The sequence below is a fragment of the Meriones unguiculatus genome, chromosome 20, assembly GCF_030254825.1.
Source record: "Meriones unguiculatus strain TT.TT164.6M chromosome 20, Bangor_MerUng_6.1, whole genome shotgun sequence".
Lineage (NCBI taxonomy): Eukaryota > Metazoa > Chordata > Mammalia > Rodentia > Muridae > Meriones > Meriones unguiculatus.
The window spans coordinates 63,755,714-63,781,483 of NC_083367.1; the positions used below are offsets into that span (position 1 = coordinate 63,755,714).

General features: G+C 45.0%; 2 protein-coding genes across 3 annotated transcripts in view; one reads left to right on the forward strand and one right to left on the reverse strand.

The window, feature by feature from the left end:
- Serac1 (serine active site containing 1) overlaps nt 1-25,770 on the forward strand; it is a 34,724-nt gene that overhangs the window by 7,319 nt on the left and 1,635 nt on the right. The window contains exons 2-16 of one of the 2 annotated variants that reach the window (XM_021635712.2): nt 1,015-1,106; nt 2,421-2,457; nt 4,093-4,229; nt 5,654-5,743; nt 7,297-7,428; nt 8,209-8,330; nt 10,298-10,426; nt 12,813-12,926; nt 14,316-14,478; nt 15,420-15,570; nt 19,112-19,253; nt 20,136-20,230; nt 21,285-21,382; nt 22,318-22,500; nt 25,041-25,184. In XM_021635712.2, coding sequence (XP_021491387.1) covers nt 1,016-1,106; nt 2,421-2,457; nt 4,093-4,229; nt 5,654-5,743; nt 7,297-7,428; nt 8,209-8,330; nt 10,298-10,426; nt 12,813-12,926; nt 14,316-14,478; nt 15,420-15,570; nt 19,112-19,253; nt 20,136-20,230; nt 21,285-21,382; nt 22,318-22,500; nt 25,041-25,184 — 1,828 coding nt within the window. In that variant the 5' untranslated portion in view covers nt 1,015. The remainder of the gene's footprint in view (nt 1-1,014; nt 1,107-2,420; nt 2,458-4,092; nt 4,230-5,653; nt 5,744-7,296; nt 7,429-8,208; nt 8,331-10,297; nt 10,427-12,812; nt 12,927-14,315; nt 14,479-15,419; nt 15,571-19,111; nt 19,254-20,135; nt 20,231-21,284; nt 21,383-22,317; nt 22,501-25,040; nt 25,185-25,770) is intronic. The other variant, XM_021635714.2, reaches the window with a different exon arrangement.
- Synj2 (synaptojanin 2) overlaps nt 16,383-25,770 on the reverse strand; it is a 104,127-nt gene continuing 94,739 nt past the window's right edge. The window contains exon 28 of the transcript XR_009588084.1: nt 16,383-18,006. The gene's annotated coding sequence lies outside the window, so the exon portion shown is untranslated. The remainder of the gene's footprint in view (nt 18,007-25,770) is intronic.

Genomic DNA, 25,770 nt, shown 5'->3' on the forward strand with positions numbered 1-25,770 from the left:
GGTCCCCGTGCTTTCCTTGCAAGCATTTTACCGCTGAGCCATCTCTACTGCCTTGGAACTCTTAAGTCCATCTTCTGAGCGCACCTATTTGAAGTACCTGTGATAGTCCAGTGGAGATACTGGGCGCTTACCATAGACCAGGGTACACAGGACTCTCACAGGAATCAGCCCTGCAGAGACGAGCTCTTGATCAGCGTTTACAAAGCCTGAGTCAAACCAACCACCACAAAAGCGAGGCCCCAAAATAGAGTTCCAGTGCAGAGACTTATTTATTAAAAGTGCTCAGGAGGCAGAGGCAAGTGGATCTCTGAGAGTTCAAGGCCAGCCTGGTCAACTTAGTGAGTACCAGGACAGACAGGGCTATGTAGAGAGACCCTGTCTCAAAGAACAGAAAAAAGTTTATAAAATATAAAGGAATATAAAATAGTTAATTTATAAAATATTTAGAAACTCTGTACCCTGGATTGCTGTAACACCATGAACCATGCGAAGGCCTACTGGCCTGCACTGCCTTTTCTTACTTAGCAGTTAGAAGATCCGTGGTGTCGACTGAGGCTGCTTAGGCTGGAGCGGCAGCGCTTGCTGGCAGCTGGTTCTGGTTGTGGGCTGCATTGTGGGGGATTCTGCTCCCCTCTGTGGCTGTTAGGCCTTCATTTGTAAGGGCAGACTTGCGTTATGTAGGTAAGTACATGCTTAGGGTTTTTAGAAAAGAACATTTAAAATCATTAAATGTCCATGTTGGGATTCTGCTAAATAACTTGACTTTTCCTGGTTTCCTCTTAATTACCACTCACAGTAGAACGCAATGTAAAGAAGAAAGAAAGTGCCAGCAAGCTTTATTCTAGTGAGGGCTGGTTTGTTTTCAGGGGCGAAACCCTTAGTTGAGATTTTTTTCTCAGTCTTGAGTGATGTAACTGTAGTGGCCCAGTGTGATGGTGACATGTCCTTAGGGTCAGAAGAAAAAGTTTTAAGTATACACTAAATGAACCTTGCCAGCATTACTCTCCTCCACAGGATGTCCCTTGGCGCCTACTGTGTCACCTGCTGCAGAAGAATAGGAACCTTAGTCTCCCGCTCAAAAAGTCGCACGTCCTGGAGAAACATCCGTGAGTACACTTCAAGCACGCCATTTCCTAACAGGAAGAGTGACAGACACGCATACATACATACACATACACACGTGCACCTGTGCACGACAGAGCATGTTCTCCCTCACACACAGGCACACACACACATACAGACACACTCAGACATACACACATACAGGCACACATCCGGTCACACAGGCACACAGTGTGTGTGTGCAGCATCTTTTTAATCCAGGGAATTCTGATTCTGAATTTTAAATATAAAAAGAAGCAGGAGCAGTTGAGAAGGCTTTTCACTCTCCTTCTCTGTGTTTCCAGTATAGCAAACTTTAGAGTGTTGCATTTGCTTTTAGTGGAGGAAAAAAGGGAGGAAAGGCCATGCAGATTGAGAAGGACATTCTTGGAGGCTGGGGTGTAGCTCGGGAAGAGCACAGGCTTGACATGCACAGGTCCCTGTGGTTGATCCCCAGCACTGAGAGGGACACCGGGAGTGTGGTGAGAAGTCACAGACAGCAGCAGGAGAGAAGAAAACAATGGGTGCTCCCTGGGTGTCCGCGCTGAGGGCCAGAGAATATCGGAAGGCCATCTTGGAATCAGAACTGTCCCAGAGAGCCGTGTGGTCAGGAAGCTCTATGTAGTACCTCTGCAGACCTCTTCATCCCTGCTGTAGGCCCACTCTGAAGGCCATGAGTTCGTGGGGCAGTGTCCCCCCTCCAGATTTCCATGAGTGTCAGATTTCAGTTTAGAACATGGGCAACCTTCTTGCTTAGCAGTCCAGGATTTGAAAATCTTGGAATGGTGTGCATTGGTTAGGCAACTATCTGCTAATTCGATTTTAACAATATATATTTAAAATGATTCCATTTTAGATTGAGCCATGTAACCTCTGCTGCTTAAACCACCAAGTACAGTATGGTTATTTTTTGGGGGGAAAAGGAGTCATTTTAGAGTTCCCACTTGACAGTCCCTCAGTGTATATGCTGGGAAGTGTGCTGACCCCACCTGGCCTCTGGTGGCCACACTCCTCGGAAGGCCGTGACCCTGGCTATACAGCAGTAGCACAGGGTCATGCCTGGGTGCCTTTCTGGCTGAGGGTAGCAGAGCAGGAGCCTGAAGGATGAGTGTGGAGGCTGTAAGTATAAACCATGTTTTACTCAGTGCTGCCGCATGTGGATAGCTGCTGGTAATAAATATAACATACAATATCATATTTGCTTATGTAACAGAAATGCAACGTTTGACCTAGTTATACACAAAAGGTTTTCGATGTTGCCTGTTTCTTGTCATACTTTGAAAAATGAAATCACGTTGACTTTTTTTTTCTTTCTGAAGGAAATATAGTAAGATACACTGGATCCCTCATTTTAGGGTAAGTACTGATACCCTGCGATATCAGAGGCCTCATGATACTATTGTATGTTCGTGGCTGTTCTTTTGTGTTGCGGTTTTTCTCTTAACCCAAATAATTGAAGCTAGACTATTATGCTCATTTAACAAGCTTTATGGCCCAAGAACTGAGCAGTATTAATCTGTTTTAACCCTGTAAACTAATCTGGCATTCTCCCAGCATAAATCCCCAAGATACTTGCATCTTTTGGCTTTCTCTGATTCTGCTGCTCTCTCCTGACCTCTCCTCATGGCTGAATCCCCCCTTCCTCTGACTGGCAGGTAATCCAGCCTCGTTCTTCTCGCTGCTCAGTCATTGGCTGTTTAGCTTTTTTTTTTTTTTTGGCATATCAGGAAACAATTGGGGAGCAATGTTTACACAACATTGAGACAGAAGATTCTCAGAACAAGGATTGCAACCAGATATGGGGGCACAGAAATCGGCATTTGAATCTCTCCACAGTACACGATAACCTTATGCCTACAACTGTTGAAAATCTTAAAATGACTTGTAGATAGCACGGAGTAGCCATGGATATGTAATGGCAGAAAGTTGAGCAAGCCTTTGTAGAGGAACGAATATATGTATATATGTGTATGCACGCACAACACGCACATATGCATACACACACATACACACATATATGTAGTATGTAATAATTCAAACTGAAAGTGTAGTAACTGCTCATTTACAAGAGTAGATAAGTAAGTTGCAGTACGTGTATTTCTGTCATGAGGGAACTGTATGTACAGGCAGTAGCATGGGTAAGTCACAGGGATGAAAGGCAGAACAGAAGAACATATCTAGCCTGAGTTCATTCACACTAAGCTTAAATTCTGGCCAAACAGCACCGTTGTTTAAGGATGTGCACGCAGGGTGCAGACCCGTGATGAACAACAATGGCATTCTGAGTCTTGCTCCTGACCAGCCATGAAAGAATGGGAGACAGTGCCCTGTGAACTTACTGCTTGCTCGGATATATTTACATAGCCATTTGCTTGTGTGTGTGTGTGTGTGTTTAGTTGGTTGGTTGGTTGTTTAAGACAGGCTTTCTCTGTGTAGCCTTGGCTGTCCTGGAACTTGCTTTGTAAACCGTGCTGGCCTTGAACTCACAGAGATCCACCTGCCTCTGCCTCCTGAATGCTGGGATTGCAGGTGTGTACCACTGCACCAGGCTGAAACTGCTCATCTTTTATTCTTGCTTGGATATAATCAATGCAACCATTTGCTGGGTCTTTTTGTGTTTTTTTTTTTTGTTGTTGTTGTTGTTTGGTTGTTTGATTTTTTGAGACAGTCTCTCTCTGTAGCTCTGGCTATCCTGGAACTTGTTCTGTAAACCAGGCTGGCCTTGAACTCAGAGATCCACCTACCTCTGCCTCCAAAGTACAGGGAATTAAAAGAATGTGCCACCACTGCCTGTCTCACTTGCTGTTATTTTAAACCAGGACGAATGTATATATGCACAGACGTACATTTGTGTGTATTCATACATGTAAAGTGACACCTGTGCATTACTTTATGCTAGTTCCCCAGTAAAATAGAAAGCAGTTCCCTGTGAAAAGCACTTGGCTCATGTTTAGATCCTGACTTGTGAGGAACTTTTTGTTTCCTTTTTAGGGGTTCTTTATATCTTGCATACGAAGTCCTGGCCCTGAAGAAATCTTTAACATTAGACACTGAGGTGGTGGAAAGAGAAAAAATGAAGTCTTACATCTATGTGCACACAGTCCCTGTGGACAAGTTAGAAAGCCGCGGTAAGTCCCTGTTTCTAAAGTGGAAGCAGTTGTTGAATTTAGAAGTAGGTCTGTTTAGAGCACAGAGCTGACAAGCAGGCTCAGCCTTCTGGAAGAGTCAGCAGAGCTTGTATGAGCCGGGCTCCCCCGTGTCTTGGTCACTGTTCTATTGCAGTGAAGAGACACCACAACCAAGACAACACTTATAAAAGGAAGCATTTAATTGGGGGCCTGCTTACAGTTTCAGAGGCTTCGTCCATTATCATGGCGAGGAGCATGGCGGCATGCATGCAAGTGCTGGAGCAGTAGCTGAGAGCCACATCATGATCTGTAGACAGGCAGAGAGACTGAGCCAGGCATGAGCTTCTACAGGTGGCACACTTCCTCCAACGAGACCACACCCACTCCAGCAAGGCCACACCTCCTAATCCTTCCAATCCAGCAAAGAGTTCCACTCCTTTGTGACTAAGCATTCAACTCTATGAGCCTATGGGGGCCATCTTAATCAAACCACCACACCACGCATTAACTGATGACCAGAATTGGGGCTTCTGTGTTTCCTCAAGTCTTTAGCTCTGGTAGAACAAAGTACGGACTGGGCAGTGCCCTTGTATCCAACCCAGGGTTCCTTCTTCCGTGGGGGCCATCAGTTCAGTTTTCCAAGTGCAAATGATTGATTTTGCATTCAGCTCAGAGTCCCATCAGGCTGAAGGAAGTGACTCATGTAACTGAGCTCAAGAAACAGCTTGAGAAATGTGAATTCAGCTTATTTATTGCTGCCGTCTGTTACGAAGGCTGAGCGAGTTAGGACATCCCCTCCGTGATACTGAGGTTGCTTGCAGGCCTCTTGGTGACTCAGTAGAGGTGAGATTTTAGCTTAGAGAAGGGTCTTTTCCTCAGCCTCCACCTTCCCCTGCCTTGCAGCTGTTCTAGGATGTCAGCCCTCATGACCAGCAGAGGGGGTGGGCCCCGAGGCTCCTGAGCTGTGTGTTATCACATCACCATCTTTATTGTGTTACCTCCTTGAGCTCAGCATCCATTAGGGCTACTTACAGTTTCAGTTATGTAGATTGTTACTGTGTCTTATAGTTACCTGTCTCGTGAGGCTCAACCTCATTCCTAGAGCATTTTTCAAGTTCAGTTCTAAGTTAGCTGTTTACAGGAACATTCTCCTGAATATTGCTCAGCTTTTGTAATTCATGAGGATTGCTATAGATACTGTTTCTTTGCCCTTGACTTTGTTCTGGAGGCCAAAGCATTCTGTGTTCCCACAATAAATGCTTGCATTTAATAGTGACACTAAGAGGTCAAAGGTGCTTTTTTTGTTTGTTTTTGTTTTATGTCTTTATGATTAACTTTGGAGCCTGGTTTAAGTATCTCTTCTTGAAATATTGGACATGATGTTGAAAGTGCACACTTGGTCTTATCTGCTGCCGTCATTTTAGGGTTTGTTTGGCAGGCAAGAAAAGAACTTCACAGAGCAGTAAGAGCAGTGTTGGCAGCGTCAGCCAAGGCACTACGGAGCCCATTTGCTGGTACGTGTAGACACTTGGGTCCTCATCAGTGGTCTGAGAATCGTGGACAACCAAGCAAGACTGAACGCATTCTTACTCTCATATTTTATTAACTATAGGACACTGGCTGAGGAACATCCTCTTGACTGCGTTTAATTTTACAGCTTAAGGGCTTTGGACAGTTTTCTTCCATTTTTGTGCCTCTAATGCTAAGCTACTTAAGTGACTGCTGAGAATAAATATTCTTTTATGAAATATTTAGAATTTAAAATTTGTAAGAAAATCACTTCATGCTTTTTCATACTGAGAATATTGCTTCAAAAATGTAAAATTTATTTTTATAATCATCAAATCTCCAATTTGCAGTTACCTCTGAAATGCTGTCCTACCAGGCATGGTGGCATATGCCTTTTGGTTCTGACTTGTGAGAGGCAGAGGCAGGGAGGGCTCTAAGTTCAAGGCCAGCCAGGTCTACAGAGTGAGTTCCAGGACAGCCAGGGATACACAGAGAAACCCTGTCTCGAAAAACCATAATAATAATAATAATAATAATAAAATGAAATGCTGTCCTGACAAAGTTGACATCATGAAGAATAGGCAGGAGAACTTTCTAGAATTAAGAGAGACTAAAGAGAACTTATCAAATCCTGCTTTTAAACCATCTTTAGAGACATTTTATAGGGAATATTTGAATGTGGAGTGTGCTGGATTTTAGATTTTTGTGACTGCTCTTGGATGTGATAATAACATCGTGATTACATGAGAGAAATAAATTTGTTCTTTTTGTTAGTTTTTGTTTTGAGGCAGTTCTCTCTACATAGCACTGGGTGTCCTAGAACTCACTATGAGACCAAGCTGGCCTCAAACTCACAGAAATCTACCTGCTTCTTCAGCCTGCATGCAGATTAAAGGATTAAAGCTGTGCAGCACCACACCCAGCAATAAAATTGTTCTTAGCAAATGCAAATTGAACCTGACAGAGTAAAAAGTCATTTCTGCATAAGGTGGCTTGCCTAAATGCGTATGACTCATGGACGTTAGAGTTCTTTTCATATTGAATCTACCTCAAGAAAAAAAATTGAGTGGAAAAAAAGAAAAAAGAAATGACCGTGTAATAAAAGACAACAGAATACCAAAAGTACACAGATAGTACCTACAAATATAAAGAGCTAAGCTCAAACCCTCAGTCGTCATCTGTATCTGCATTCAATGCTCCCATTGCAGTTTCCAGTGATTTACAAGTTACCATCCAATACAGCAGTGCGTAAGGAGAGATGGCTCAAGTCCTCGCCCTTCGTGTGGAGGATCTGACTTTAGATAACCGAGAGCCTACAGAAAAAGGCAGTGACTGCAGCGTGCGCCTGTGACCTCAGTGCTTGGGAAACAGGGACAGGAGGAGCTATGGGGCTTACTGGCCTGCCAGCCCAGCAGGGTTGGCAGGCTGCGTTAGTGAGCGGCTGTGACCTGGAAATGTTAATGTGTATAGTGTGTGTACCACACATGCACACAAATGTTGTCTTAACTGTTTATACTGCCGTGTCTTTCTGTGTGTTTGTCGTATGCTTTCTTCAAAGACCCCTTCTGCACAGTCGACATAGAAGAACACGACTGTGCCGTGTGGCTGCTCCTCAAGAAGAGCCTGGAGGACGACAGAGCCGCGCGGCTGGAGGCTGTGCGCGAAATGTCAGAGGCTCACCATTGGCATGGTAACGAGGCCCACGGCTGGTGGATACCCACCGCTCGTTTTCTGCTGTGCGAGAGAAGGGCTATGAAGTTAAGGGAGGAAAAAGATTCAGGCAGTCTAATATGAAAACAGACACACACGTGCACACACCTACACACACTCGCACACATACACACACTCAAACCATTTGAGAAAAACTCGTAGGATAAACTGGAAAACCTGCTGATCTGGCGGTGCAGGTGTGTTTGAGAAGAGCAACCCCAGACTGAGGCATATTCCACCAGAACAAGATCCCATTATTTAACTGAGAGAAACTCCTGATTCTGAGTTACCAGTTTTCACATTTGATTTTGTTTGTGGGTTTTTCTTGCTGTTTTGAGGCAGAGTTTCTCTGTGTGGCCCTGAATATCCTGTGACTATTCTGGAACGTTGTAGACCAGGCTGGCCTCAAACTCACTGCCTCCTGAGTGCTGGGGTTAAAGGCGTGCACCACCACCGCCCGGCTTTGAATTTCAGATTTTTAAAAAAGCTACTCAGAACATGACCTGGAGTGCCGAGGAGAGGTGTGTGGATGGCGGCAACTGAGCCAGTTGGGCATTGAGCCCCCTGGGTGTGTGATTGGTGGAAACTGTGAGCCACATTGGGTGTTGAGCTCCCAAGTACTGTATGTACAATGGGAAATTTGGGGTTACAAAGTTACAGCACAGTGAAGAATCAGGGCGCTTTCAAGTAGCTGTTTATTTACTCTTGGGATAACTTCAAGTTAATCATGATGTTAACACAAACCATATTTTCACAACAGACTACCAGTACAGGATAATTGCTCAAGCCTGTGACCCGAGGACCCTTATTGGTTTGGCACGAAGCAAAGAAAGTGATCTTCGCTTTTTCCTCCCACCCCCTCCTTTGCCGTCTTTAAAAGAAGTAAGCAACCATAGTAACAAGGGCGTGGAAAGGGGTTTTTGTCTTTTTCGAGATAGAGTTTCTCTGTCTCACCTTGGCTGTCCTGGGCTCCCTCTGTAGACCAGGCTGGCCTCTAACAGAGACCCTCCTGCCCCTGCCTCCCTAAGTGCTGGGATTACAGACATGTACCACCGCGCCCATTTGGGAGTGGGAAGGTTTGTGTGCAGATAAACTAGTGTGGGTGCAGACAAACTTCCACAGACAAGCTGGTGCCTGCTTCTGAAGAACAGTGGGGCTGGGTGCAAAGCTGAAATCCGTGTCCTCAGTGCTCTGGTCCTCAGTGCTGTTCTCTGCCCTTTACTGCCTCGGTGGCTGGAGAGAGTCTGCTCTGCTAGGTAACACCACGGCATGCCAGCATGCGGGAGATGCCTTGTACTGAGGGCTTTTGGTTGGTGGTGGTGGTACTGTTTTGTTTTGTTTTAATGATGTCGGTGTGCCTGGAATTGGGTATGGGCATGTGAGTCCAAGTGTCTAGGGGTCAGAGGCAGGCAGCACATCTGAGCAGCTGAGTTACAGGTGGTGGAAGCCACCAGACATGAGTGCTGGGAACTGAACTTGGGTCCCCTGCAAAAGCAGTTCATGCTCTTAACTGCTGAGTCATCTCTCCAGCCTGCCTTGTTGTTTTATACATGAGGTTTTTCTCAGCCTGAACACCCTTGACATATATATATCTATATAGATATAGGATGATATATATGATATAGGATAATATAGATATCTATATTTCTATATAGATACATATATATATATTTATTGGAAGAGGCTGTTCTGTGCATTATAGGAAATTTAACAGCATTCCTGGACTCTGCTCCAAAGATGCCAAGACCACCCTCCCCCCCCCATTTGTGGTAAAGAAAATTGTCTCTAGACGTTGCTAAGTATGTCCTGGCATTAAAAGTACCTTTGATGGTCAACTGGGTGGTAGTGTCCCAGCACTCAGGGAGGCAGAGGCAGGCAGATCTCTGTGACTACAAGGACAGCCTGGTCTACAGAATGAATTCCAGGACAGCCAGGGATAAAACAGAATCCTGACTCGAAAAACAAACAAACAAACGAACGAACAAACAAAAATCCCTTGATGAGAACTGTGGCCAAAAGCATGCTTCTTGAGCTTCTTCCTTAGGGGAGAAACAAAACTGAAACAATCATTTAAAAAATAGAAATTGGGGCTGGAGAGATGGCTCAGGGGTTAAGAGCACTGACTGTTCTTCCAAAGGTCCTGAGTTCAATTCCCAGCAACTGCATGGTGGCTCACAACCATTTATAATGCGATCTGGTGCCCTCTTCTGATGTACAGGCACACAATGCAGGCAGAATACTGTATATATAATAAATAAATAAAGTTAAAAAAGAGAAAAATAGAAATTGAATACATAAGGTATTAACTATCATGAAAAATGAAATATTCACATACTCCAGACTTACTGATATCTTTAGTTAGTATAGTTCATTTTGAGTCAAGCTATTAAAAAAGTCCTAAGGTAAACATTGAGTTACAACTTGCAACGGTCTTTTTTCCCCGTGTGATTTTAAGATTTTATCTTATGAGTGTGTGCAGGGCCTGCGTGCGTCTGCATACACCGCGTGCGTGCTGGGCACCGGTAGATGGGAACTGGAGTCAGATGGTTGGGAGCCATCGCGCGGCTGCTGGGAGCCAAACCTACATCGTCTGCCAAAGCAGCCAGTGCTCTTAAACTGAACCATCACTCGGGTCCCTGTAATGAGTCTTTAGATGTGGCAGCAGGCTTGGGAACAGCTAAAATGACTGCGTACCTCCACTGTGGTGGGTGAGCACATTCCAGGCCACAACCGCTGCTCATCCTCCTTCCTCACTTGTGTGAACATCTTGGCCTGACTCCTCGGGTGTTCTTTGTGTTGTAGTCAGTTGTTGAGTTTCTATCTGAGCCTTTCTTTGCTTTTTATTTCAGGATTCCTCCACTGAAGAGGAACTCAGGCATTTGTTGGCCTCCTTACCTCAGACAGAGCTTGATGAGTGTCTCCAGTATTTTACATCCTTGGCTCTGAGTGAAAGCAGCCAGAGCCTGGCCGCACAGAAGGTTTGCTCATGTCTTATTCAGCAAATGGTCGGAGAGTTCGCTCTTTTCCAAGACACTATGCTGGGGCTAGCATTTAGAACCTCCTTCATTTGCCCACTTACAGACTGGGCTGTGTGCTGGGCTGCATAGTGTGGGAAATCCTAGAGGTGTAAACATGGATGTGGGTGAGAGAGATCCAGGTTGCAGGAGTCAGCTCAGCTTGTAAGCGCTGTTACAGCTTTGCAGGAGCAAACTCTGTATGACCCCTTCAGACAGTCAGGACTGGGGTACAGCGCAGTGATGGAGTACAAGCCAGTATTTTCTACGCCTGAAGTCGATCCTCAGCATTTGATTGGCTACGTCTAGGCCTGTGTTCTGACCTGACCCCAGATTGATTATTCAGCCTCCTCTCCTTGGCGTATAGCAAGAATCCGGAATGTAGCGGATTAAACCTACCCTCCCTTGATAGGGCCGTTACCCTCCCGTCTTCATCTCAGGGAATGGCACAGCATCTGCCCCGTCAACGCTCAGTCCTTCACGTGTTGGCCGTCAGCAGCTGCGGGTGTCGCTGTGGGGCAGCACGCTTGCACATCTCTGTGGTGTTGGCTTCTGCTCCTCCACCCACTTCCTCAGTGATTTTAAGATCCCTTCCAGGTCCTTATGTTAGCTCCCGTGTGTGCTGGAGCTGGCTCTCCCTGTGTTTATGTTGTCACCGCTACACCTTTGGACTTCCGGATAAACTGACTGTTTTCTAGAGTTCCAAGCAACCACGAATGATAGATTTGTTCCCACAGAGCAAGTTTTGTTTTCTTTCTCCTTGAATGTTTTTTGGTGATTTCCCTCTTGAAGGAATTTCATGGAGGGACACATGAAATAAGCAAAAATTAAGTAAGCAAAGACAGAGACAGAAAGACACACAGACACAGTTTGGAATAGGCAGAGGTAGTCATAGTACAGTGGGCTCTGTCCTGTGGATTTTAAGAAGTTTTTATGATTCAGGAGGTTGGTGGTGTATTGATGGGGTAAAGTAGCCCTTCCCCCTCTACATCATGGTAGATAAGATCTTTTATGGAATTTATTCCCGTGATCCTCTAGAAAAGCTACAAAGAGGAGGCTGCAGACCCCTTGTAAGTGCACCTGTGTGGGGAAATGCCCTGGTGCCCTAGTTCTTGATACTGCAGGAAGAGCCTGTCTGTAACTTCAAGAACATTCAACCACAAATGGGCTTTCTGAACATCAGGAGCACAGCTGCCAAGAAACAGCTGCTGCTTGGCTGCCTCGTATCCAGCTCCTGTTTGAGACTGCTCAAGGACCATGGTTGATCTGATAGTCTGTTGGTTAAGACATTTCACACTGACATCTGGAGCCAGCGTTCTACACCAAGCAGAATGCAGAACAGAGGCTTTCTGTAGGATTCTCTTCTCTCAGCTTCTCCACCCCAGTCTGTCGTCTTCTTAACCCTTATGACAGTTTTTCCCGTACTCTTTTAAAAGGGCATTTCAGGTCCTTGCATTCAGTGGAGACCTCAGAAGGCATCTTCTACACTGAAGGGTCAGGAGCCTGCAGGATTCTCTGTTCCTCGGCCGTATTCCCCTCCTAGGCTTCTTGTTCTCTCTCCAGGACAGGGGTCAATATTAGCCATCTTCAGCTATTTCTACTTTGAGACAGTGTCTCTTTGAATCTGCAGCTTGCCACTTCAGCTAGGCTGGCTGGCCAACCGGTTGGGGATGTCCCCTCCCTTACTGAGAACTGGGTCACAGCTGTGCACCACTTAGCTGTCTTTTGTGGGTGCTGGGTTCTGAGCTCAGTTCTTCACACTTGTGCAAGCAGCGCTTTACCCACAGAGCCATCACTCCCATCTCCCTGACTGCACCCCCTGACTGCACCCCCCTGACTGCACCCCCTGACCGCACCCCCGACTGCACCCCCTGACTGCACCCCCTGACCGCACCCCCGACTGCACCCCCCTGACTGCACCCCCTGACTGCACTTAGTCTCCCACGTGAGCTTCACTTCCGACTGGGAAGAAGCAAAAGCCATCCTGCTTTGAATGGCGTTGTTTGGTAATGCTTTCTCCTTTAAAAATTTATTTAGGCTTTCAGTTGACTGTGTTACCATAATCTTTATGAATTAGTAAATGCTGAAGGAGACACGCCAGAACACTTTGACCAGTTGATAAAGGATTGACTTTGCTATGAAAGTACGTAGAAGGAAAGATGTCAGAATTATTCTGGGCATCACCTGATGTGTTTTCTATTCTAACAAGCGATAGAAGTTTGCAGAACATTCCCTTTACGTTTCCAAAGTATTTGAGACATTTACATACTTGAAATTTCTAATTTGTGTATAGTACACAGCTTGTTAACAAGAAGCCGCATTTGTGAAAAAATCTTTGTCTTAACTTCAGGGAGGACTATGGTGTTTTGGAGGAAATGGACTTCCTTACGTGGAAAGCTTTGGAGAAGTTCCCTCAGCCACAGTGGAGATGTTCTGTTTAGAAGCTATAGTAAAGCATTCGGAGGTAACTTAAATTCCAGAATATGCCTTTTCTTACTTACTTGGATACAAATTTGGTAGAGGGTAGGGTGTGGGGGACATCTTGCAGGAGTTATGGGAGGGGTAAATAGTGAATATGATCAAAATACATTGTCCACAGGTACGAAATTCTCAAATTAATAAAAATAGTATATTTTTAAAGTTCACTTTTAACTGTTAGAATTAATAAGCATGGTTTGTACCAATACATAAGTTTTATTTTTATTACATATTTAATCTTATTATTTTTTAATTTTAGTATATTACTTTTGTTTATGGGGTGTTTGCCTGCATGTATGTCCTTGCGCATGTGCATACCTTGTGCCCTTGGAAGAGAGAAGAGGGCATTAGATTCCTTGGAACTGGAGTTACAATGTAAGGCACCATGTAGATGCTGGGAATTGAACCAGGGTCCTCAGTAGGAACAGCATTCAGTGCTCTTAACCACTGAGCCATATCTCCAGTCCCTTATTATACATTTTAAGTAATTCTTAATCACATATAAAGGGAGCAATCATCCTCTTAAGTGTGAGATTTGTCTTTGATTTGTGCCGTCTTCTCCTTTCCCCAGATCATTTTATACATATAAGATCATTAGCTTCCATTAAAATACCTGTCAAGGAGCTGGAGAGATGGCTCAGTGGTTAAGAACACTGCTTGCTCTTCCAGAGGACCTGAGTTCAATTCCCGGCAACACATGGTGGTTCACAACCATCTATAGTGAGATCTTGTGCCCTCTTCTGGTGTGTAGGTGCACAGGCAGGCAGAACACTATATACATAATAAATAACTCTTAAAAAAGAAAAAAGATACCTGTCAAAAAATGTAGTAGGATGGATAGAGGGAAAAGGGAAATCTTAGATGGCTGTGCACCTGCGTTATAAGTACTGATAATTTCTAGGCATTTTGGCATTGTGGAGTCTTTGCTGTGGTGGTCACAGTTTGCTTATTCATTTATTAGACAAGCTCTTGCTGTGTATCCCTGTGTAGCTGTATGCCACCATGCCCAACTATAGTTTTATTAAAAAAAAAAAAGGCAAAAAGGCTAGTGCTACCCACAAGTGAAATATAAGCACCACCGGAAGGCACATTAGGCAGAGTCCAGTTGCCTGTGACGACCTAAAGCAGGCAGGTCTGGTGTGGCGTGAAGGAGTTTGCATCTGCAGCTGGCACCCTCACCCACAGCTGCGCAAGCACTGTCTTCGAGGTTCTGAAGCACTTTTGCCTGAGTGAAGGGCACGGCTGTGTTTAGTCACTGTTGGCGCCCACCTGTGGTGTGGAAAAGAAGCAGAAATGGAAGGACCGCAGCATCACGGCGCTTCTGAGGTGTGAGGGGAGCTGTGCAATATAACGGGAGCTCTGTTAATTGTGCTAGATACCCTCCCACTGTGACCACATTGAAGCAGGCGGGGGCTTGCAGCTGCTGCAGAGGCTCTACCAGCTCCACAAGGACTGCCCCAAAGTGCAGAGAAACATCTTGAGGATCATTGGAAACATGGCCTTGAATGACCATCTTCACTCTGCTATCGTCCAGTCAGGTAAAGGCTTTGTGCGTGCGTGCTGAGTGTGCCGGGCCCAGCTTCTGTCCTCGCATGGCCTCACCTCATGCTACGTTATTTTTCAAAGACTTAGAACTCTACCTAGGGTTTTCTTAGGTCCTTTACAACAGGGTCGTCCGTATTGTTCACTAAGGAGTAGCATGTGGAACCATCTACAAGAGCTGGCTTTGACCTGAGATTGTTAAATTGTTGATGTGATTTTAGTTAACCAAGAAGCAGAGGTAGAGAGAAAAGAGAGCCAGTGTAGAACTGACTCGTTTCACAGTTGAACCTACCGTTTCTCCGGACCGCTCTCACACCCACCTGCCTCCTGAGAGCTAGCGACCACTGACGAGTTTGGTGGCCTGGATCTTTCGGATCTTTGAATGTTTCTGTGCGTGCATGTGTGCATGCGTGCACTTTCATAATGTGTATGAAATCATACTTTTATCCATACATCCTCTGTTTCTTTTTAAAATATATATATATATATTTTTAGAAATAAAAAATAGTATTTTTCCCTTTTGAACTCTAGGTCTGATAAGGAGTTCATCAAATTCATTAGGAAAGAGCTTCCTTGTTGTAGTCAGGGTTGTTGATGTGGCCACAGGTCTTCAAATCAGCACACTGATTCTTGGAGTCCTTTAAGCAGAGCATCATGGCATTTTGTCCTCTTTTGGGCTCTCCTGCATTAATCACTGTGTGTGTTTACTTTCCGGGTAGGCTTCTTGCACACTTAACAGCCTCTCAGAAGGCTGCCCTTGGGATATCACAGCGTAGTGCTATGGGACTCAATGTCTGATGACAGAATCAAGCTGGAGTGTGTGGGCTTCCTCACCCGAGACAGACACTTGAGGCTGGCCTTCCTCTCTCCTCTTCCCACCTGGAGTGTCTCTACAGTCGAGACCATGAGTATTTAGGGTATCTGTTCTTTCCCTCAGGCTGGGTTTCTATAATGGCAGAAGCTTTGAAATCCTACCACATTATGGAAGCCTCTCATGCTGCCAGAACACTGGCTAATCTAGACCGAGAGACCGTGAGCGAGAAGTACCAGGATGGGGTATACGTGCTGCACCCCCAGTGCCGGACAGGGTGAGCAGCACCTGGACCTAACGGTCACTGGGGGGTTTGGTTTGGTTTTTCCTTGTTTTTAACTGGAAAGTGATTTTATATGTAAGTGTTAGAGAGGGAAAGAGCTCCAAAAAGGAGATCCAAGATAAAACCCAGAGCACACACCCATCTCTCCAGGCTGGTCGTTCCTCTTCTGTTCTCCCTGTCTCCAGCCTGGGTGTGTGCCCAGGACTAGGGAAAAGCTGTGAAAGGAAGGATCCACACAAACTAGCCACCTAGTCATCGCAGCCCGGACCCTTCCCTCAGCTTGATGAGGATGAAGGGACAACTTGGAGAGCCCCAGGGACAGACCAACTGAGGGGCCTCCCTGCCCACATGTCTCCTCCACCTCTGGCATTTCTTAAGTCAACCTGGGAATGTGCAGTATTTCTTTGACTCCAAGTCTGTCCTCACAGGGAATTGGAAATAGCAGAGGGCTCCTCCATATCCACGAGTGCCTGCAGTCTGACTGCCCCTCCCCCTGCCCCCATTTCCCAAGTTTGGGAGGACAAAGGACTGTCAGAGCTCTGCTCCCTTGACCATCAGCTTAGGGCACCTGCCCCGCAGCACCCCTTTCTGAGGGAGCTCCATTCCACCCTTCAGGTGGGAGCGAAGCAGGATTAAGAAGGAAGTATGGTCCTAGGGACAGGGCTGGGGCTTTGTCCTGGAGGATCCAAAATGAAAAATCAGCCACATCACAGGAGATCCTGATAAATCCAGAGGCTCAGGGCCCTGGCATCCAAGGTCCTCTTGCAGAAGACCCTAAAACAAACAAACAAACAAACAAAAAAACCTCTGCAAAATATGAATTTATTGGTTCAGTCTAACTAGCACATAAAATGTTATGAGGTGGAGGCAGGTAGATCTCGGATTTCTCGAGGTCAGCCTGGTCTACAAAAGGAGTCCGGGGCTATTACACAGTGAAACCCTGTCTCGAAAAACAACAACAAAGTTACAATGACCAGTGCAATCCCAGCTGTCACTCCAAAAGGAGTAAGAGTTTATTCTGAGCTGAGTGATCATGGTTCAGGCTTCAGGTTACCTGGGCAGGCTTGTTCCACAGTCTAATTCTGTAGTCATAGAACATGAAGAAAATCATGAGTAAATATATTTACCAAATACTGTGGTAGGAGCATCAGATAGGGAGATAGCAAACCAGGGAAAAATGGGAATAGGTTTCAGTGTTACCTGGTAACATGCTAGCTTTTGGTTGGTGGAAACATTAAGGGCTCATTTGGAGGCATTTGAATCAAATCAAATCATCATTTTTTTTCTTCACTCTTTTAAAAACAATTCTATAAAAATCAAAAACAAAACCCTCATTTGTTCTTTAAAGCCTTCAGAAGAACAAGAAAAAGAGGAAAGATGCTGAGCAAAGACAAACACGCTAGTGGTGTATGGTGGGAGTTTTGGTTCCTGTTTGGTGTTTTTATAAGTGAAAGAGGAAAAAGCACAACAAAGAAAACAGTTAAACCATCAGGTTTTAACAGGTACATTGACTGAGGAATGAAACAAAAGCTGTGTTCCCTCAGCCAACTTTGTCTTTTTGTAAATGTGGAGTTTTATTCCTGTACATAGAAACCTGAGTTTTGGTTCTGTGCCCACGGGATGGTGCTAGCCTTTAACTATAGGAAGTGTGGCCATGCACAGGCGCTCCTTAGCCATTACCTGCTGCACACCTTAGGACACACTGTCACTTGCCAGGTCTGTCCTTTTTCCTTTCTCTTTTGGACAGAATCCCTTGAGGACAGAATCTTACAAAGCATTTCCCTTGATGTCAGCCTTATATTAACCAAAAATTATTTTAACATTTTATGCTTTTTTCCTCATACTTGATGGTTCCTTTCTGCCTTATTTTTCTTTACAAAAGTTTTGGGTTTAGAAAACATTTTCTTAGCTGGATAATGGTGTTCGTGAACGCCTTTAATACCAGCACCTGGGAGGCAGAGGCAGATGGATCTCTGAGTTCGAGCACAGCCTGACCTACAGAGTGAGTTCCAGGACAGCCATGGCTACACAGAGAAACCCTGTCTGGAAAACAAAACAAAACAGACAAAACAGTTATAACACAATTACAGTAAACCAGACTACACCCAGTGAAAACAAGGTAGAAATGAGAAATGTCATCTCTGTGTCTTTGAGATGTAAGAGGAGCCTGGAGAAAGACAGTGGCCACCAGGTGACTTCATACCCGGGCCTGGGCTAACATCTCTGTCCACTGTAAGGGTGGAGGGGACTCCTTGCTCATGAAGATGTCAAGTCAGAACACCGTGTAGGTCCGTGGAGGGATCAGTAATGGTGAAAACTCGGGGTCCTGAAACCTCATGTCACAGTCTTTAATACAGCTTTTATCCAGGGAGTCTAGGCAGTGCTGGGGTCATTCTTTTTTAGTTCATCTTGTGTTCCGAGTGGGGGTCACTGGAGGGTGAGGAATGATAAGGAAGAAAAGGCAAGATCAGAGGAGGGGGTAAGAAAACTTACATTCTTTAGACTTCATCTATGATTTTGATGCAACCTCTAAAATTTTAATTATTTTTAATATCTTTTAAAGAATAGTTTCCTATGCATTCATTAGTTTAATAATAGATTAGCAATTTTATCATTAATTTAGTTAAGTTTCATATATAATTTTTAGTTCTACTACATAGCAATTTTAGTGCCATGTATGCAAATACACATGGAACTTTGGAATGTCAAATGGTTCCCTTTTCTTACAATTTGAATTAATGTTAATACTAAACATTAAACCAGCTGCTGTATAAAATGATAGTTGTTTTGAAGATGTTTTCCTGTTCCTTGAATTTCTTTCCCATTTCATTGTCTTTTTTTCCTCTCTCCTCCGTGAGCATTTTAACCTTCCAAGCTGGCTGGTGGCATCTGAGTTTGAATCAGATTTACATGCTGCCCTATGGGAGCAGCCCCTTTGCATCTCTCCCTGAGGCTGATTCTCCCCATCAGGACTCAGGATTGTCCCTCCAGTTATGAAAATGTGAGGGAGGTCAAGGCACTGGGTGATCTACCCTGTGTGTGTCTTTCTGGCTGACCAAGGAAGTTTCCTTCCAATCCTGGAATGAGGTGTGTTGTCGCGTTTCCCCATGAAGCCACTGCATGTCCTTGGGAGGTCCTTCTGACATTTCTCAGGTGCAGTGACTTTGCTGTTCTATTAGCATATTCTTGTCTAATCTCTTAGATTCCTTAATTGGTTTGTGGAAGGTATTCTAGACTGACTTAGAGGGTAATCTGATGGTGGCATCACCCATCTGATGAATCACTGAGTTCAGTACAGGCTCTGTGGTTGGTCTGCCTGGCTAACTGTATCGTTTTCCCTGAGGAGCAGTGGATTGCTCTGTGTCTTTGTCCGATTCCCGGTGTCCCCAAGCAAGCCCACGCTGATAAAGCTTGCCCTAATTAGTCTCCTTGAGTCACCTCAGCCTGCTAAAGCCCTCCGGAGAGAATGCCGTGTAGCTTGCCACAGTAGTAATGCATTTGTTCTGCTTCTTTTTAAAACTCTCTTCCCTCTTAGTCAGCCCATTAAAGCCGATGTCCTTTTTATTCATGGCCTTATGGGAGCAGCGTTTAAAACCTGGCGCCAGCAGGACAGCGAGCGAGTTCTGACAGAAAATGCCTTGGTGGGCGAAGACAGGTACACGACATGCTGGCCTAAGGTAAGGGGCAGCAGCTGGGACTGCCACCCACATGTCGCCACTACCGCTGCTGCCCATGCGCTGTGACTGACTTCCTTGCCTGTGCCACTGGGGTTGGAGACACTCAGGAGCCGGGCTCGTGATCCTGCGCTGTGCTTTCGGTTCAGGGTATATTCTGTGACTCCAGAGTGATCCTCCATGAGTTAAAAAGCAGGGTAATCATTCACCCTGTTGATGCATACCTTAAAAATAAAACAGCCCTGATTTACTTGTAATAGTGAATTTTATGACCTCAATAATTATAAAGATAGAAAACCTGGGTGATGTAGTGCCCTCCTTTGCATTTGTTATTATTTCTTCCAAAGAGGCTCAACTCTGGTGTGAATTCATAGGCTGAAATTTATTCACAGTCCAGGCAGGATAGTGCTGCCTGTGTGTGCGTAGTTTTGGGGGCTTTGCTCCCTTCCCACTTAACTTCAGAACGAATAGTATGCTTTTCTCCCCGGTAATGTCGAAGTCTGGAGATGTCAGCCTCAGTTCTCAGAGACAGCCTGCAAATGTCATTAGTTTCCAATTCTCAGGTCTCAGTATATTCCAGCAGAAGTACAGTGTGTCCTGAGATAACCAAGTGCTGAAGGCCTACTAAGTGCTAAAAGCCTCCAAGATGAGTCTTGATTTGGGCAATTGCAGATTAAAACTGACAATGTTTTCACACCTTCCTTGGCCTTTGTTGTAAATATTGAGGGCACTTGTGACCAGAGATGTAGCGAGATAAAATACTTATTTTTATCATCACCTCCCAACTGTATTCCAGTTTGTGGGGTCTAATTCAGGAGGCCTCTGTAGGAAAGAGCTGGCTGGGGAGATGGCATGCTTATCTCCTGAACCTTTTGTGTTACTTAGACATGGCTGGCAAAAGACTGTCCTGCGCTTCGCATCATATGTGTGGAGTACGACACCAACCTCAGTGACTGGAGAGCTCGGTGCCCCATGGAAAGGTAACAGTGGAGGCTCCGGGAGGCTGGGAGGGCGGGACGACTCCGGCCGCACATGGGTCCTCTGCTGTGGGAAGTCAACTTTTGAAGTGTTGGGGATCGAGCCCAAGTCTTGTACATGTTAGGCAAATCCCTCAGCCTGCTAGCTTTGTCACCGTCCTTCTGGGAGGCGTTAGCTTGTGGTACGTGATAAGTAGCAGAAAGTAATAGCAGAAGACAACATCGTGTAGGTCTCCTGGCACACCTCACATCACAGCAGTAAGCACAGATCTCGATCAAAGCCTTCACTTCTGCCGTAGGTGAAAGTGATGGTTGCTTGTGTAGTCACAATCCTGCTGGTTAAGGGAAGCTCGGAAAAAGATGCTGAGCCGTTTTGACTCGTGTCCCTTCCTTCCTGGTCTCCAGGACCTAGACAGTAGTTAGTCCCACCTTTGGCTCACTGTGCAGTGTAGGTGAGGCATCCAGTGTCTAGGAGGCTTTGCTCACAGAGCTGATGTAGTCGGTGCTTGATGAGCAGCTCCACACAGGGTGTCCAGCAGGGTGCCCACAGAGGGCAAGCTGGCACCCAGCCCGCCTGCTGTCTCCCAGAGCAGCACTGGGGAACCTTTATTCTCAAAAAATGTATCCCAGTGCGAGACAAGCAGGCTGCCACCATGAAGTTGAGTTCCCTTTTGGCCTGACATCACTTTTTTGAACTTTGATTATTTCCTAGTATTTTTCTTAAATCCAAATGAGGAAAGCTTAATGTCTGTAGCATCAACACAAGAAGTAAACTCAGATAGTTCAGTCAGGGCAGGGATGAGACCCATGTTTGACATGTACAAATTGCCAAATCCATTTGATGTTCAAATAATGCTTGTTCAGTGTCTGAGTGGCCTGTCGTGGGCTTAGATAGTCCTAACTGTGTTAACATTACTACGTTTCAGATGAAGAATAAGATTGGAGTAGCCTGCACATTAGAATGTGAGCCAATAGCACTGAACAAGCAGATGTTCTTAAGTAGTAAGATTTGGGGATGGATGCCTCCCGTCATGCTTGCTGTTTTCATTTTGTTCAGAAAGTCCATTGCATTCAGAAGCAACGAACTTCTCAGCAAGCTCAGAGCAGCTGGTGTTGGGGATAGGCCAATGATTTGGATTTCACATAGCATGGGAGGTAAGGATGATCATAGAGTGACCATCATGAGGTGGTTGTCAGGGTTGTGGCCAACTGAAAGTTCTGCTCTGTTTTACTTTGTTTTCCTCACACCGAGTTAATGCTTTAGCTGAGTGTGTTAAAGTGACTACTTCTCCTATGCTATTTGCTTTTCTAGAAGGGGACAGTTAGTAACAGACTGGGTGGGAGAGCAGGGATTGATAACTTGATGGGTCAGCATCACACCGGGGGGAGGCCAGCATTGCCGCAGGCCTCAGTCCTTCCCTTTCTTCCCACCGTGCCTGTTCCTGTTGCCAAGGGTCGTTGCCTGTGCTGCCGAGGCGAGGTCACGGTTCTGCTGTGTCTGGATGCTGTGCTTGGGGCCTGGCCTTCCTCCAGCTCATGCGTTACTTCTCTGGGCCTTCCCCCAAAGCACCTCTCAGCTCTCTCCATATGCCTAGCTTAAGGTCCTGGCCCAGCCCCAGGCTAGATGTCTGATTAAGTGTGATTAAGTGTGACTCAGCCACAGCCCATTGCTGAGAAAGGTGGATGTAGCCCTTTTGCTTCTCCAAAACCCAGTGCTGTCATCCATGGTGCCTTCATGTTAACTGGCTAGGGGACGTGGTTAGGTGCTCTTGGAGACCTTTCCCATAGCAGCTGACCTTCCTTGGTGGGACCTGCGACTCTGGGTGTAGGATTCAGTGACCTGACACTGGCTCAGGCAGGGCCTGACCTGCCTCACAGAGGCAGTGAAATCTATGGGAGAAAGGTCTGTACCACAAAGACTCGTATTGAGACATTCTATAGTAGTGTTGTTATTGGAAAGGCTTTTTCTTATTCTGGAAAAAATTATTTAAATTTTAAAGCATCTGTCTTGTTTGCTTGTTCTTTTTTTAAACAGGTAATAGAGGAGAGAGGCAACTTTACTCACTCTTTTCTCTCTTCCCTGTGGCTAGGTCTTCTTGTCAAGAAGATGCTGTTAGAAGCCTCGAAGAAGCCGGAACTGAGCGCCATTATAAACAATACCAGAGGCATCATATTTTACAGTGTCCCTCACCACGGATCACACTTGGCTGAATACTCCATTAATGTTCGATATCTTCTCTTTCCCTCTTTGGAAGTCAAAGAGCTCAGCAAGGGTAATGCTTTCTGTTGTGAACAAAACTGAGGCTGTAGAACATTATAGATAGGGGGGGAGGGAGAAAGGAACCAGTTTCTTCCTTAAATAGTCTTGTTTTTAAACTTGCAGATAATTTAGATCATCCATGGAAAGCTTTTGGGTTGGCTCGATTTTTCAGTAGCTCTTTTGTTCTTAGGTGGTTTTCTACTCTATTGTAGCCATAATGCTGTTATCTCAACTGTTTAAATCAGGACATATGACTGTTCTTCCAAGTTAGTAAACTGCCTTTTCCCCTCCTTTGGAAACTCATCAACTGGAAAAACATACATGAACTTCTGAGCCAGCATGTTAGCTTTTTTTTTTTTTGTCATTGACACTTGATTTGTAGCCCAACATATGACTAATGCTTTGCTACTTTGGACGGAGTGGTCTAAGAATTCATGTCAGGCCCAGTAACTGTGTATTGAGTGCTTCAGCTGCTTCTCTCTGGACGGTCTTAGCATAGTGGAAAGTGGGGCCTGGCTCTCGCCATCTGCACTGTATTAATCCGTCTGTCTTGATCTAATACGCACTCTACATGATTGGATGGTTCCGTGTTAGATACGTTTACAGTTATCACATCTGATCCATCTGTGTGTAGTTTTGCCTCTTTTCACTGCTTCTGATGTAGAGCACAATTCATCTGTACAGCTGTCCCTCTATACAAGTGAAGTGCATTTCTTGTAGACAGCACATCATCAAGTCTGTCTTGTGGGTGGAGGGTATAATTCATTCATCTGTAGGGTTATTAAGAACTGTGTTAATTGTATTCCTTTCCACCTGTTTGAATGGTTTGGTAAGGTTTGAGTCTTGGTTCTTTTGGTGAACATATATGTTCGTTTGTGTGCTTGGGTGATGGCTGGCTTTTCTTTCTATTGTACACTGGTGGTGGTGAGTCTCCTGTGTCTACTGATCTGGGAAAGACTGTTTTTTCACTTTTGAAGGATAATTTTGCTGGATATCATATTCTTGGTTGGCAGTTCTTTCTGTAATTTGCATATGTAATTCCATTCTTTTCTTGTCGTTTTCCAGTTTACTCAGTGAGTATCTCTGGGGAGCTTCTAAGCTCTCGTACATGGACATTTTTTTTATAAATCAGCCACTTCAGAATCTTTTTTTACCTCCCCTTTTTTCCTTCTTGTGTGACTGAGTTATATCATCAGGCTCAGTGACTGGTTCTTTTTTTCTCATTCTGATTCATTACAGAAACTCTTGTTATTTTGAGTTTCAAGTTCTGACTGGTTCTCTTATTTCTGCCATTGGTCAGTTTCTCACTTATATTCTGAATTGTTTTTGTGTTATATGTATTCGTATACATGTGTTCCTCACACATATGAGTACAAGGGCTCTCAGAAGCCAGAGGTGTCGAATCCCTGGGAGCTGAAGTTTTGGGATACGGGTTCTGGAAATCAGTTTCTATAAGGGCATGTTCTCAACTGCTGATCTATCTCTTTAGCTCTGATGTTTATCTTAAATTTCCTTAGGCTATTTTTAGTTCTTCTGTAAGCCATTTCATAGATTTCCTGCAAATCTATTGCTGGAGAATTACTATTTCCCTTGTCATTTTGCTTCCCTTAGTAATGTGTCCCTTTGTTGATGCTTGTGTTTAGGGTAGTATTCATCCCTTCTAGTTTTATGAAGGTCCTGAGGGATGAGCACAGGTAATGCTGGGATGCACTCAACATAGACTTGAGGGTATAGAACCCAAGAGATCTTTTCTAGATCCCATAGGATAACTTGGGCTTGAAGTGATGGTAAGCAGAGATGCAGAGCTCTGGGGCTCAGATGACCCTTTTCCAGGTCTCAGGTGCTTCCTTGTGGCCCATACTGCTTCTCAGCCATCTTGGCTATGATCTTCAGGTTTTGTGTTTTGAGAGCCCAACATCATTTCCTTGTTTGGTTATTCCTGTCTTTTTGCATTGTGGTCTGCTGTCTTCTTAGAGTGCTCTGTAGATACTGAGACTTTTGATCTTTTTTTTTTTTTTCCTGTTCTTGCCCTACACACACATACATACACACACACGCTAGGATTACAGCTGTGTATGCACACCTGGCTTTCTACACTGGTTCTAGGGATCCAAACAGGTCCTCCTCATATATGGATTTATTAGAATGGCTCCTATTGGAAGGTCGAGACTGCAGTAGTTGTTGAGTCCATGAGGGTGGATGTCTCAGCTGCTCTTCAGTATATGTCAGAATCCCAAAACATAGACTCTAGTGCCAGTGAATAAGGGCCAGCAGGTTAAGAGCAAACACTTCTCTTCTCCTTGTCCTTTAGGCTGTCACTAGGAGGTGTGGACCAGATTAAAGGTGGGTCCTCAAGGGATCTGGATATAAGGTGGGTCTTCCTACCTTAAATGATCCAAATAACTAAAAATCTCATGATTTCAGGATTGCAGTGCAAACACTTTACCTGCTGAGCCAGCCATGAATTGGAACTTAATATTCGCTCTGAGTTAAAACATGAATGCCTTTTCTCCTGAATGAGTGAACAGAACTTGTCTTGTTCTCTGATTTTAGATTCCCCTGCACTTAAGATACTACAGGATGATTTTCTGGAGTTTGCAAAAGACAAAAACTTCCAGGTGCTGAATTTTGTAGAAACACAACCAACGTATATCGGCAGCATGATTAAACTGCATATAGTGCCCGTGGAATCAGCAGGTACTCACTCTTGAGGCATGGTGACCGTTCGATGCCTAGTTAATGGGACCTGGCATTTAATAGCTGTTGATAGCCAGTATCTTAGGGAAGAATAGGAGAAAGTTAAAAAGCAACATATCCCCCTGCAAGCACACAGCCTTGGCATTAGCCTCTTGTCTTTCTGTAATACGTTAGGTGACAATGGCTCGTTAGCTAGCTTTAAGGCTCAAACAGTGCACCTGTGTTGAGGAGACTACCAAGCACTTCTGTGAGCTAGAATAAGGAAGGGGTCATGTAGTCATCAAATGATAGCTGCATCGAAACCTTAAACCCATTCACAAAATGTCGAGATAGAGGTTTGGGGAAGAAAACTAGTGTTAAAATCCAAGTCGAGGGAAATAGCAATGCCTGGTGTGATCGTGCAGACCCTACATCCAAGCTCCGTGCTGTCCCATACGCCTCCCTGTCTGGTGTGCCTGCCCCAGCTTTCTGAGCTCAGCTGGCTTAGGTCCTGTCCTGGTCGCTCAGAGCCCATGACAAGTGCCTAGTGGCCAGGTGTGCTTGCCTTAGTGATGATTCCTAGTGTGTATGGCGCCCTGGGTCCTCC